Source organism: Acomys russatus, chromosome 13 (assembly GCF_903995435.1).
Source record: "Acomys russatus chromosome 13, mAcoRus1.1, whole genome shotgun sequence".
In the NCBI taxonomy this organism is placed as follows: Eukaryota; Metazoa; Chordata; class Mammalia; order Rodentia; family Muridae; genus Acomys; species Acomys russatus.
In genome coordinates this window covers 71,920,299-71,935,083 of record NC_067149.1, presented here as the reverse complement: position 1 = coordinate 71,935,083, position 14,785 = coordinate 71,920,299, and the positions used below count along the sequence as shown (strand labels likewise).

The window sequence follows — 14,785 nt, the reverse complement described above, 5'->3', positions numbered from 1 at the left end:
TAGTGTGTTTATGTTTCATCTGGATTTTGTTCACTCTTTTCTCCCATCCTTTCTTAGGGGAGTCAAATTGTTTTGGGGGGGGGAATCTATTCACTACCATATCAAAATATCTAGTACATTCACTGCCCTAAACTCCTGGTGGCTAGAATTCAGCCCTGCTCAGGATAGCCTACCTCAGTATATTACATTTAAGGACACACTGTGATACATTTAAATTATTACGCTTTTGATAAAACCGAGAAGAATTTCTCCTATACTAATGTTTTCAGAGCAGGCTACACAGTGGAAGAACAGACTGCTCTACATTCAGGGATGGATCTTAAGGACATCTGTACTCAATGATTGATAGAGGATCAATTAAATAGATATTTTGGAAGTGATCAATGCAACAGGACTATTGGTCTTTTCCAAAGTGAGTATTAAAAAAAAATTGTACTAGGTTCAGACATCTTAGTGATCTGCAGACACAGATGCATCATAGAATATTTGGAGACACTTATAGTCAGGAAGAAGAGTGGACTTCCCTGGTTGTCCTTGATTTGAAAAAGCATGGCCAACTGATTTTGTCTGTGTGTGCCTGCCATGGGAATTTTCAGACCTTCTCCCAATTCACCTACGATGTCAAACTCTGATGCTGTTTTCTTCAGCCAAAATTGTTGTCACATGAAAAGCTTCCTGCCTCAAATTTGTCCAAAACAGTCTAATAGGGTAATTGATGCCTCAGCTATGCTGTTTGTCTTCTTGGCTGAAATCATGATGCCTGTGGCCAGAGAAGAAAATTGAAAATATGGCTTCCAACTTATTCTTAAGGAAAAAACATGGACTCAGATGTAGAGAGAGCCTAGGGGAAAAGAGTTGCAGAACTCTCAATGGCAGTGGAGGAAGTATCAGGAAAAACTGCATGCTGATTAGTGTGCCAGCTGCACACAATAACAAAGTGAGAAGCGCACATGTTCACAAACACATGAGATCAATATATACCTGATGGACATCATTAGATATGTATCTATCAGTCTTGTGCCTGGGCAGATGCACATGTTAATAGGATGTTCTGGATTTTTATCTTTGGGCTTCTGTATATTCCCAATTTTGTGTGTGATTCATCTGACAGTCACTGCTATTCAAAAACTGATGACTATCTTTTCCGTGAAGGAGATATGATGATTGGTGCATTTCTTCCATTAGCTGACTTCCATGTAGAAAAGTATATTAGAAATGAATATCTGCCACAACGCTTGCAGAACTTTAATGTATGGTAAGTACAATTATTTATTCTCTGAGTTAAGGATTCCTGAGACTTAAAGAATGTATGGATTAAAACTTTCTTGTTTTTTACAATTTCTCTTTTCCATTCTCAAATTGCATCAAACATATTTTCTTGTGTACTTCTTTTCATCATTCAAGGAAAAGTGACAATTTTTTATGCCTGGAGTGCCTGGAAAGTCTTGACTATGTTACATGCAGCTGATTTCAGAGCAGGACTGTCACTATTGACATTAGGGAGCACTTTGCTTCTCTACACTTATCTTTGTGTATATCCTTTTTAATATTTCAATGTTTCTTTCTTAAATGTGTTTATTCTCAAACAGATTTTACAAATTTTTATTATTTTTTACATATATATTTATATTATTACATACACACACACACACACACACACACACACACACACACACACACACACACACAATAAATTAGCTATAGCAAGAAGGACCATGACACAATCAGGAATTATATAAATGTTACATTCTTAGTGTTTTGGTTATTTTATTTGGCACCCATATAACTTAATTATAATACAAGGTTTACTTCCACTACTTTGAAAGTTCTATTGCAGGCTGCTTAAGATAAGTGAGTTATACATATTTAAATGTATACCTGTTTGCCATATATGTTTCCAGTGCTTTTCCTCATTTGTATGGATGTGATCACCAAGAAGATACTCTTGATGTGAGGGTGACCACATAAGGCTTTTTTTTTTTCATAAATATGCAAGATTAAGGAATAGTGTCAAGAGAAGTCTGATTTCCTTTAACAAATAATGACAAATATTCAAGTATGTTTCTTTATAAGGAAATATATTGTGGCTATCTTGTATAGACATCCCGAATCTCAATGGAAAAGTATAAAAAACATGAAATAGAGCAATTGAGCTTGTAAAGGTCTTTGAACACATGAGAAAATTGTTACAAGGACAATAGACAGAAATTTACAAGAAAAAAATATCCTTCTTAAGGTAAATTGTGCTCAGTGTGACCGTGCTGTGTAATTCCTAACACCATGGTGGGGTGTCAAGTAAAACTACAAGAATGGTGGAGGAAGAAATATGTTCATATATAAACTTCATGGGATGTTTGGTGGTCTTGACACATTTCATTGGAAACTAACATAACAAAGATGGTCACAGGACAAAAAATTTCTGTGTAGATGAAATAATTTATATCTCAGTGCAGTGATTAAAGTTAGACCCAAATTCTTAAGGATCATATCTCAAATAGGATCACAGATTTGTCTGATAAACTTAGCAGACTGAGGACTTGGATGCTGGTTGGAGCCGCTTCTACTACATCAGAACTAATGCCTCTTGTCACTCTCTTTTTCCTCTGCTCTCTCTGTTTTCAGTAGCTCAGGCACAAATGTACATCTGTATGAGTTTTTCTTTATGTCACCCTGCAACAAGCCTATATATGAAAAGAATATACGTTCAGTTATGTGAGCCACGAGTGTCTCGCTTGTCCATGATTGGTATAGAATTGTTTCCCAAAAACATCACCTTTTTATTTTAAAGCGTTTTTTCTTATTTATGAGGTCTTTGACATTTTCATAGATTATGCTTTGATCCTATTCATCCCCATCTCCCATCTCCTCCCAGATTCATCCTCCTTCCTTGACCACCTAATTGTGTATCATTATTTTCTGTTCTGTTTTGTTTTTAAATGCATCTGTTGAGTCCAGGTAATACCTCCATAAAACACTCTCAATGTGTGGTCTTCCACTGAAGTGTGCTAGAACTCTCAAGGATCACACCCTTAAGGGAAACTGATTCTGTCCTTCCCATCAGTTATTATGGTCAATAGATCCTCAGCTATGTTTGGAACTTCACTCCAGACCACCTGCCAACTTTCCTTCTCCTTCATGGAATTCTGTCAGGCTTGATCTTGTTCAGGTCACAACAGAGTTCATATGACCAACTGCTCAGTTGTTTCTGGAAAACACTCTCTCCTTTTAGTCATTCTGCCTTCTGCTTCTTACAGCCTTTCCGATTCATCTTTTGCAATCATTCTAAGCACTGGCATGGGGGTATATGATCCGGCAGCCCCATTTAGGGCTGAACATTCTGCAGCCACTTATTTCCCATACCTTGACCAGACCCAGTTATTCCAGAGGCTGAGACAGGAAGATAGCTTGAGTCCAGGAGTTCAGGGATGTCATACACTTTTTGCATCAGGTGTACACACTAAGTTTGGCATGAATATGGTGACCTCTCAGAAGCGGAGGACCACTAGGTTGCCTAAGGGGGGTGAACAATTCCAGGTCATAAAAATCCAACTTTTTATATCATCAGAAATATATTCAAAGTAGATCATGAAAGGAAAATACTATTTTTGTTATAAAAGATTAAGAATCTGGTCTCATAGAATGCAATTCCCAAACATATATTCTGCATACACTTAAATAAAGTTCTATTACATTTTTCCCAGAATTAAAAAAAAAAAAAAAAAAGATTGAATGGAGCAACTACAAGTTTTCTAGGAAAATTGCTCCAGTGTCTAAAAATCATCCTGGCTTCAATTCTCCATTTTTATCCTTCTGTGTACCAGCAGTGAAAATGGTTCCACTCCTAACTGCATCTTGACCCTGAGCACACTCTCCCCTCTTGCCTTGGCTTTATACTTTAGGTCTCAATTTCCATGAATTGCAGCCCTGTGGTCATTTCTTTGTGTACAGTCAGAATGGCTATTGAGTGTCCTCTAAATATTTAGTGGAGGGCTATCATGTATCTGGCCTGTAATAATTTACTTCACTAGTACGACTTTGATGTCTGGTTTTTGTTGTTGTTGTTACTGCTGCTGTTGGTTTTTGTTTGCTTGTTTTGTTGTTGTTGTTATTTTATTTTGTTTTCTTTTTGTTTTTGTATCAATTGATCTTCCTTCATCTCCAGGTTGTTCTTTAAATGGAATTCTGGTTGTGGTTGTTAGCTCCCCTTTTCTCAAGTCAATTAACAAAGAGGAAGTAATGTGTAGAGGTGTTTTTTTCAGCACAGCCAGAAACACAAACGCAAACAGCCCATCACCTGTACACGAACCTCTCTGATGTAAGGGATTTTTGTCAGGTTCTGGCTGAGGAGCTTGCAGATGGCAGTCATTGTCAGTACTGTGCAATTTGTTCTACCTTTTATCTAAACACATTTAGAGAAATAGTTATGCACTCAAGTCTTTATATATTAATTTTCTGTTAAATTAATTAAATGAAAAGTATTTATTTTAGTGTTCCAACTTTATCTACTCTAATTGAAGAAGAACATAAGTCATAATATATTTTCTGATTTTTCAATGTAACTTATCTGATGCAGTTTCATTTACAAATAATACAAAAAAGTCTCAGATTTCTGGCCTTTCCTACTAATTTGTCTGCATGTTATTATTACCATTATCCTAACAAGAATATTGTATATAACCACATAAGGTTAATTTTTAGGAATTCATTACTTTTACTTTAAATTAGTATTATAAATTTCTTAACATTTTTTTTATTATCTAAAACCTTTGGTTTTTGGTCTGTGCTGGATAATTTTATCTCAACTTGACACAAACTAGAGTCAGTGGAGAGAAGGAAGACTCAGTTGACTAAATGCCTCAATAAGATCAGGCTATAGACAGTCCTTTATGGTATTTCCTTAATCATTGAGTTAGTGGAGGGACCCAGCCCATTGTGAGTGGTGCCACCTCTGAGCATGTAGTCCTAGGTTCCATTAAAAAAATCAGACTGAGCAGGCCAAAGTGAGCCAGCCAATAAATGGCTTCTGAGTCAGAGCTCTTGCCTATAGGTCCTTCCCAGCATGAGTTCCTGTTCTCACTTCCTCAAACAATGACAGTAATGACGTATATGTCAAATGTACTGCATAGATGTATATCAACTTGAGACTTGCTAAAGCTACCTGAGAGAAAGGAATATCACTTAAGAAAAGTCTTCCATAAGATTGGGTTAGAGCCAAGCCTATGGGGCATTTTGTCAATTAGTGATTGATGGGGGGTGGCCCAGAACATTGTGGGTGGAGCCACTCCTTTGCTAGTAGTCTTCAATTCTATAGGGAAGCAGGCTAAGAAATCCATTAGGGACAAGCCAGTAACTATAAACATTCCATGGTCTATAGATCATCTCCTGCTTCTACAATTTCACATTGTTTGAGTTCCTGTCCTAATGTCTTTTAGTGATAAACTAAAATGTAGAATAAAAGCTTTCCTCTCCATCTTGAATTTGATGTGGTGTTTCATCACAGCAATAGCTAACATAATTAAAATGTCAAATAAGTCATTTCTTCCCCAATTTGCTTTGGGTATACTGGTTCATCTAATTAAACTAACTAAAACACTGTGTGTGTGTGTGTGTGTGTGTGTGTGTGTGTGTGTGTGTGTGTGTTTGATGTGCTCCTTCATTGCTTTTATTTTTATTTTTCTGAGACAGGGCCTCTCTAAGTCACATAGCATGGTAGTCCTGGAATTTACTATGTAGATTAGGCTGGCCTAGAACACACAGAGATCTGCCTCCCTCTGCCTTCTGAATTCTGGGACTAAAGGCATGCATTACCATACTCAGCTAAACACCTCTCTCTCTCTCTCTCTCTCTCTCTCTCTCTCTCTCTCTCTCTCTCTCTCTCTCTCTCTTCCTATCTCTCCCTACCCCCATTTCTCTTTCTCTTCCTTTCTCTTTCTTCTTCCTTCATTTCTTTCTTTTCTTTCGACAAGGCTTCCCCGTGTAGCCTTGACTGTCTTAACACTCTGTATGTATAACAAGCTCTGCTGAAGTTTTAGAATTTGCCTGAAGGGAGAGAGAGAGAGAGAGAGAGAGAGAGAGAGATGAATTTGGATACATGGAAAGATGGATACAAAATAAAAAAGAAGAGAACAAATTCTGTCATTATAAAAGAAAATTTTACACATGTTCACAGATATGTAGATATTTAAAATTTATTAATCAAGACAAATGTTTAACCAATCTATGGAATGCAGATTTCAAACTCCATCTAAGAAAAGAATGAGAAAGTATGAAATAAAATTATGTTGAATTTTAAACAAATTTAAATTATCATATATGAATTGTACATGTTTATTACATACAATGTGTTGTGAAACATGATTCTAAAAAAAGGAAAGAAATTTTGGTTATAATGATTAGATTTTCTTAATGTTGCTTTGAGTTTGGATGCTTGTAGCCTCTCTTCTGCTTTATCATGAAATATGTAGTGGAGATTTCACTCTATACTGTGGTTATAAGTCTTTGCTTACATGGATGAAATTGTCAAGACAATACATATTATTATTATTTGATATATGTATACATGTTAAAATACACCATCCATTATCAAAAACTATGCTTTTTGTTTGTTTGTTTGTTTGTTTCTCACTATTCTGACAAATGCCCCTCCTCTAGACATAATTGTATTTTATTTGGGCCTTTAAAAGTATTTATTAATTCTTAATCATTTCAAACAAAACATTTTGATCACAGTCACCCACACCACCACATCTTCCAAATTCACTATGTCTAACTTTAGCCTCTATCCAGGTAACTTAATGTTTCATTTGTTTTTTCAAGTCAAGTACACTTTGTTTTCTAAATGTACTACTGTAATTACAGCCTTCCCTTGTGTGGGGTTGATCTCCTAGTAGTGACAACAGTAAAGAAACTGAACATCTCTCCTTCAATAACTATTGAATCTCATTAGCATGGCTGTTAGGTGTTAGATTTCATGTCCATCTCCTTTTCCATACTGGCATTTTGTCATGTTTAAGCATACATAGTCTTGTTCATACTTTCATAATCATTCTGTGTTAAATGTGCAACTATGTGCACAGAACATATTCCTACCTTGAAGTTATCCTCAAAGCCTCTGGCCCTTACAATCTTCCCACTTCTCTTTAACCATGATTCATCAGCCTTGTTTGTACAGGTGTGATATGTAAGCCACAATTATGGCTGAGAACATGATAGTCTTTTATGATTCGTACCATGATCAGTCTTCAGTTTCTGTATTATTTGCAGTGTACTGCAAATAGAAGCTGCTCTGATGAGGGCTGAGGAATGCACTAACTAATGGTAAAGCAATAAGACATTAGGAGTTGATTTCAACTGTGTCCATTTAGAAGGCTAACAGTATTAAGTTCTCCTCTTGGGTCTATGACCTACTCAGTAACAGACTTTGGCCATTTCTATAGTGCCAAGCATTGGTTCCATACCATGTGGGGGACATTAACCAAATAAGACAAAGGTAGTTCCACATATAACATGTGTGCCATTTAAACATCAGAGGGAATATCATATAAAGCCTGTCATTACTGGATCCCTCATGGTTCACAGAGGAGTGACAGTGACAGTTACCTTTATTTTCTTTGGTGGCAAGCATAGAACCTTCCAGCCAGGAAAGATAAAACATCCAGGTGAATATCAGTTTTATTTCATCATGTTACTTAATTCAAATACCTAGTATTCTCTCCAGGATCCAATCTGGCACCTTCCTAATATTTGACTTTCTTTTTTATGTTTTATTTTATTTTATTTTTAATTTGTTCACTTTACATCTCAATTGTAGCCCCTTCCGTCTTCGACTCCCAGTCTTACACTCCCTCCCTCATGCTGCTCTGTTGGCTCTGTTTTTTAATAATTAAACTTTATTATACAACCCATCTAGCTTACACAAGAAGGGAAAACGGTTAAAGGGACAAAAGAGTGAACCTTCCAGTATCTGTTCCACAGGACGGGTCTTTAGGTGTCTCTTTGGCCCGCGCGCTGGTCCAGCCTGTTTGCTGCTCCCCACGCACTCAAGCCTGGGCTGAACCTGTTGTTCTCTCCTCCCCACCTGTCTGAGTCACGTGGGAAGGGCGGTCTCCTTCTCTCATTGAGGGTCATTAGAAAAACAATAGCCCAGATGGAGTTTCCAGGTCTGTTTTCTGAATTCCAGGCCCAGAATGGCCCCACTCAGGCTGTCACAAGGTATTTATGAGGTACACCAAGGGTAAAGCCCGCCAAGACTGCCTCCACCTGTGACAAAGCTTAATCTTTCCCACACTGCTCCCTCTTCCTCTCTCCAATCATCAAAAGGGGAAGCCCCCTCTCCTATCATGTGACCTCAGCCTGTCAAGTCTCATCTGGACTGCTTGTGTCTACTTCCTCAGTATCTGGCATGGCTGCCTGCCAGTGGGAGGTGTTCAATGAGTGGTCACCAGAGTCCATGTCAGAAGTAACCCCTACTCTACCATGGTAGAACCACAAGGAGACTCTGCTGTCTATGCACTACATCTGAGCAGAGGTTCTCAGCATGCATGGTCCTTGCTTGTGCATCACTCTCTGCAGCAGCCCCTACCACCCGCCCAAATTTGTTGGATTCTTTGGACTCCTTATGGAGCACCTGCCTACTCCAGGTCCTTCTATCTCCCAAGTCGTCCCTAAGACTCCTTCCTCTCAACTCCAAAATGTGGCTGTGAGTCTCAGCATCTTCCTTGATCCCTTGCTGGGTGGAGTACTTCAGAGGACCTCTATGGTAGGCTTCTGTCCTGTTCTGTCTCTTCAAATGCTTCCAGTGTCTAGTCTCTGTGCCCTTCTGAATGAGAATTAAGCATTCTCCCTAGGGTCCTCTTGTTATTTAGATTATTCATGTCTGTGGATTATAGGATAGTTATCCTGTATTATATAGCTAATATCTGATTATAAGTGGGTATATACTATTTGTGTCTTTCAGGGTTTGGATACCTCACTCAGGATGATCATTTCTATTCCATCCAATTCCTTAAAATTTCAAGAGGTCCTTGTTGTTAGTATCTGAGTAGCATTCCATTGTGTGAATGTGCCACAGTTTCTTTATCTATTTTTCAGTTGAGGGACATCAAGGTTGTTTCCACATTGGGCTGTTACTAATAAAACTGCTATGAAACTAGTTGAGCAAATGTCTTTTTTGTATGGTGGGGCATCTTTCAGGTAAATGCCCAAGTGTGGTATGGCTGTGTCTTGAGGTAGCATTATTCCCAAATTTCTGAGAAAGCACCAGATTGCTTTCCAAAGTGGTTGTACAAGTTTTCACTCCCATCAGTAGTGAAGGAGTGTTCCCCTTTGTCCACATCCTGGCAAGCATGTGTTTTTCATTGAATTTTTTTTTATTTTACCCAATATGATAGGTATAAAATGAAATCTCTGAGATTTTGGTTTGCATTTCCATGACAAGTAACAACATTGAGCATTTCTTTAAGTGTGTCTTGGCAATTTGGCATTCCTCTGTTTAGAATTCTCTGTTTAACTCTGGACCACTTTTTAAAATTGAGTTATTTAGTTTGGTGGTGTTTAATTTCTTGAGTTCTTTATATATTTTGGATATTAGCCCTTTGTCAGATGTAGGGTTGATGAGAATCTTTCCCCAGTCTATAGGCTTTCATTGTGTTCTGCTGACACTGTCCTTTGCCTTATAGAAGCTTTTCAGTTTCAAAGGGCTCATTTATTAATTGTTGATCTTAGACCCTGAGTTATTGGTGCTTTGTTCAAGAAGTTTTCTCCTGTGCCAACGACTTCAAGGCTCTTCCCCACATTTTCTTCAAACATATTTGGTGTATCTCATCTTATATTGTTGTCTTTAATCCACTTGGACTTTAGTTTGCACTGGGTGATAAATATGGATCTATTTGACTTTTTCTACAGGTAAGCATCTAAATCAGCACCATTTGTTGAAGATGCTAACTTTTTTTTAAAAACATTTATGGTTTTGGCTTCTTTTTGAAAATCAAGTGTACATAGGTGCAATTGTTTAATTCTGAGTCTTCTATTTGATTCCCCTAATCAATCATTCTATGTCTAAACAAGTATACCATGCTGATTTTTTATTACTGTTGCTATATAATAACAACTTAAGACCAAAGATGGAGATACCTACAGAAGATCTTTTATTGTACAAGATTGTTTAGTTGTTCTGGTTTTTTTCCATACAAAGTTGAGTATTAATTTTTCAGTTTGTAAAAATGTATATTGATAAAGTTTGCATTGAATCTGTAGATTGCTTTTGGCAAGTCAGCTATTTTCACTTTGTTGATCCTCGTGGTCCAGAAGCATGGGAAAATTTTCCGTCTTCTGGTATCTTCTTGAAATTCTTTCCTCAGAAACTTGAAGTTTGTTTTTCAAAAAAGTCTTTAAATTGCTTGTTTAGAGTTACACCAAGATATTTTATGCTATTTGTGGCAATTGTGAAGGATGTACTTTCCCTAATTTCTTTCTCAGCTCTTTTGTTATTTTTATACAGGAGAGCTACTCATTTTTTTTTATTAATAATCTTGTTTCTAGACACTTTGCTGAAGGTGTTTATCAGATGTAGGAAATCTGTAGTGGAATTTTAGGGATTATTTATGTATCTTATCATGCCATCTGTGAAGACCTATACTTTTACCTCTTCCTTTCCAATGTGGACCACCTTGATCTCCTTTTGTTATCTTATTGTTCTATCTAGAATTTCAAGTACTATATTTGAGATGGAGGGAGTGAGAATTGTTGCCTAGTTCCTGGTTTCACTGGAACTTGTTTGCATTTGTCTCCATTTAATTATTTTCTGTTCTGTTTTGTTTTTAAATGCATCTGTTGAGTCCAGGTAATACCTCCATAAAACACTCTCAATGTGTGGTCTTCCACTGAAGTGTGCTAGAACTGTCAAGGATCACACCCTTAAGGGAAACTGATTCTGTCCTTCCCATTAGTTATTATGGTCAATAGATCCTCAGCTATGTTTGGAACTTCACTCCAGACCACCTGCCAACTTTCCTTCTCCTTCATGGAATTCTGTCAGGCTTGATCTTGTTCAGGTCACAACAGAGTTCATATGACCAACTGCTCAGTTGTTTCTGGAAAACACTCTCTCCTTTTAGTCATTCTGCCTTCTGCTTCTTACAGCCTTTCTGATTCATCTTTTGCAATCATTCTAAGCACTGGCATGGGGGTATATGATCCGGCAGCCCCATTTAGGGCTGAACATTCTGCAGCCACTTATTTCCCATACCTTGACCAGACCCAGTTATTCCAGAGGCTGAGACAGGAAGATAGCTTGAGTCCAGGAGTTCAGGGATGTCATACACTTTTTGCATCAGGTGTACACACTAAGTTTGGCATGAATATGGTGACCTCTCAGAAGCGGAGGACCACTAGGTTGCCTAAGGGGGGTGAACAATTCCAGGTCATAAAAATCTAACTTTTTATATCATCAGAAATATATTCAAAGTAGATCATGAAAGGAAAATACTATTTTTGTTATAAAAGATTAAGAATCTTGTCTCATAGAATGCAATTCCCAAACATATATTCTGCATACACTTAAATAAAGTTCTATTACATTTCTCTCAGAATAAAAAAAAAAAAAGATTGAATGGAGCAACTACAAGTTTTCTAGGAAAATTGCTCCAGTGTCTAAAAATCGTCCTGAATTGATTTCTCCATTTTTATCCTTCTGTGTACCAGCAGTGAAAATGGTTCCACTCCTAACTGCATCTTGACCCTGAGCACACTCTCCCCTCTTGCCTTGGCTTTATACTTTAGGTCTCAATTTCCATGAATTGCAGCCCTGTGGTCATTTCTTTGTGTACAGTCAGAATGGCTATTGAGTGTCCTCTAAATATTTAGTGGAGGGCTATCATGTATCTGGCCTGTAATAATTTACTTCACTAGTACGACTTTGATGTCTGGTTTTTGTTGTTGTTGTTACTGCTGCTGTTAGTTTTTGTTTGCTTGTTTTGTTTTTGTTGTTGTTGTTGTTGTTTTATTTTGTTTTCTTTTTGTTTTTGTATCAATTGATCTTCCTTCATCTCCAGGTTGTTCTTTAAGTGGAATTCTCGTTGTGGTTTTTAGTTCCCCTTTTCTCAAGTCAATTAACAAAGAGGAAGTAATGTGTAGAGGTGTTTTTTCAGCACAGCCAGAAACACAAACACAAGCAGCCCATCACCTGTACACTAACCTCTCCGATGTAAGGGTTTTTTTTCAGGGTCTGGCTGAGGAGAGTGCAGATGGCAGTCATTGTCAGCACTATGTGATTTGTTCTACTATTTATCAAAACACATTGAAAGAAATAGTCACACACTCAAGCCTTTATATATTAATTTTCTGTTAAATTATTTCAATGAAAAGTATTTATTTTATGGTGTTCCAACTTTATCTACTCTAATTGAAGAAGTACATAAGTCATAAAATATTTTCTGATTTTTCAATGTAAGTTATCTGATGCTGTAACATTTAGAAGTAATACAAACATTGTCATATTTCTGGCCCTTCCTACTAATTTGTCTGCATGTTGTTACTATCATTATACTAATGAGAATATTGTAAATAACCATATAAGATTATTTTTAAAGAAATCATTATTTTTACTTTAAATTAGTATTATCAATTCTTAACATTTTTGTATTGTCTAAAACCTTTGAGTTTTGGTCTAATATTTCTTTCTGTGCTGAACAGTTTTATCTTAACTTGACACAAACTAGAGTCAGTGGAGAGAAGGAAGACTCAGTTGAGTAAATGTCTCAATAACAGCAGGATATAGACAGTCCTTTGTAGTATTTACTTAATCCTTGATTTAGTGGAAAGGCCTAGCCCATTGTGGGTGGTGCCACCTATGAGCAGGTAGTCCTGGGTTCCATTTAAAAAATGAGGCTGAGGAGGCCACAGTGAGCTAGCCAATAAATGGCTTCTGGGTCAGAGCTCTTGCCTACAAGTCTTGTCCAGCATGAGTTCCTATTCTAACTTCCTCCAACAAAGGACAGTAATGATGTGTATGTCAAATGCACTGCATAGATGTATATCAACTTGAGACTTGCTAAAGCTATCTGAGAGAAAGGAATATCACTTAAGAAAAGTCTTCCATAAGATTGGGTTAGAGCCAAGCCTATGGGGCATTTTCTCAATTACTGATTGATGGGGGGGTGGTCCAAAATATTGTGGGTGGGGCCACTCCTTTGCTAGTAGTTTTCAGTTCTATAGGGGAGCAGGCTAAGAAATCCATTACAAACAAACCAGTAACTATAAACATTCCATGGTCTATAGATCATCTCCTGCTTGTACAATTTCACATTGTTTGAGTCCCTGACCTTATGTCTTTCAGTGATAAACTAACATGTGAAATAAAAGCTTTCCTCTCCATCTTGCATTTGGATGTGGTGTTTCATCACAGCAATAGTTAACATAATTAAAATGCCAAATAAGTCATTTCCTCCCCCAATTTGCTTTGGGTATGGTGTTTCTTCTAACTAAAGTAACTAAAACACTCTGTGTGTGTGTGTGTGTGTGTGTGTGTGTGTGTGTGTGTGTGTTATGTACTTCTACACTGCTTTTATTTATATTTTTCTGAAACAGGGGCTTTCTATGTCAGATAGACTGGCAGTCCTAGAATTTACTATGTTGATTAGGCTGGTCTAGAACACACAGAGATCTGCTTCCCTCTGCCTTCTGAGTTCTGGAACTAAAGGCATGCATTACCATACTCAGCTAAACACTTTTCTCTCTTCTCTCTCTTGCTTTCCTTCTCCTTCTATCTCTCCTCTGTATCTCCCCCATTTCTCTTTTTCTTCCATTCTCTTTCTACTTCCTTGCTTTCTTCCTTCATTTCTTTCTTTTCTTGAGACAGGGCTTCCCCATGTACCCTTGACTATCTTAACATCTTGATGTCCAACAAGCTGTGCTGGAGTTTTAGAATTTGCCTGAGGTGGGTAAGAGAGAGAGAGAGAGAGAGAGAGAGAGAGAGAGAGAGAGAGAGAGAGAGAGAGAGAGAGAGAGAAACATGAATCTGGATACATGGAAAGATGGATACAAAACAAAAAAGAAGAGAAAAATCCTGTCATTATAAAGGAAAAATATTACACATGTTCACAAATATGTAGATATTTCAAATTTTTAATCAAGACAAAGGTTTCACCAATCTATGGATTGCAGACTTCAAACTCACTGAAAGAAAAGAATGAGAAAGTATCAAATAAAGTGATGTTGAATTTTAAACAAATTTTGAATTATCATATATGAATTGTACATGTTTCTTACACACAATGTGTTGTCAAACATGAATCTAAAAAAAGGAAAGAGATCTTCTTTATAAAGATTCCATTTTCTTGTTGTTGCTTTGAGTTTGGATGCTTGTAGCCTCTCTTCTGCTTTATCTTGAAATATGTTGTAGAGATTGCACTTTATACTGTGGTTATAAGCCTTTGCTTACATGCATGAAATTGTCAAGACAATACATATTATTATTATTTGATATATGTATACATGTTAAAATATACCATCCATTATCAAAAACTATGCTTTTTGTTTGTTTGTTTGTTTCTCACTATTCTGAAAAATGCCCCTCCACTAGACATAATTGTATTTTATTTGGGCCTTTAATAGTATTTATTAATTCTTAATCACTTCAAACAAATTCTCTGTTTAACTCTGACCTCCATTTAAAATTGGATTATTTGGTTTGGTGGTGTTTAATTTCTTGAGTTCTTTATATATTTTGGATATTAGCTCTTTGTCAGATGTGGAGTTGGTGAAGATCTTTCCCCAGTCAGTAGTCTTT

The 14,785-nt window shown here is 36.9% G+C and overlaps 1 protein-coding gene across 3 annotated transcripts in view; it reads left to right on the top strand.

Annotated features, from left to right (window-relative positions):
- Positions 1 to 1,046: 1,046 nt before the first annotated feature.
- The window catches only part of LOC127197650 (vomeronasal type-2 receptor 116-like), a 34,146-nt gene continuing 20,407 nt past the window's right edge, over positions 1,047 to 14,785 (top strand). Inside the window, exons 1-3 of one of the 3 annotated variants that reach the window (XM_051155641.1) lie at positions 1,047 to 1,204; positions 2,709 to 2,725; positions 8,930 to 8,945. In XM_051155641.1, coding sequence (XP_051011598.1) covers positions 1,047 to 1,204; positions 2,709 to 2,725; positions 8,930 to 8,945 — 191 coding nt within the window. Of the gene's footprint in view, positions 1,256 to 2,708; positions 2,726 to 8,929; positions 8,946 to 14,785 lie in introns of all 3 variants that reach the window. The other 2 variants (XM_051155640.1, XM_051155639.1) reach the window with 2 other exon arrangements.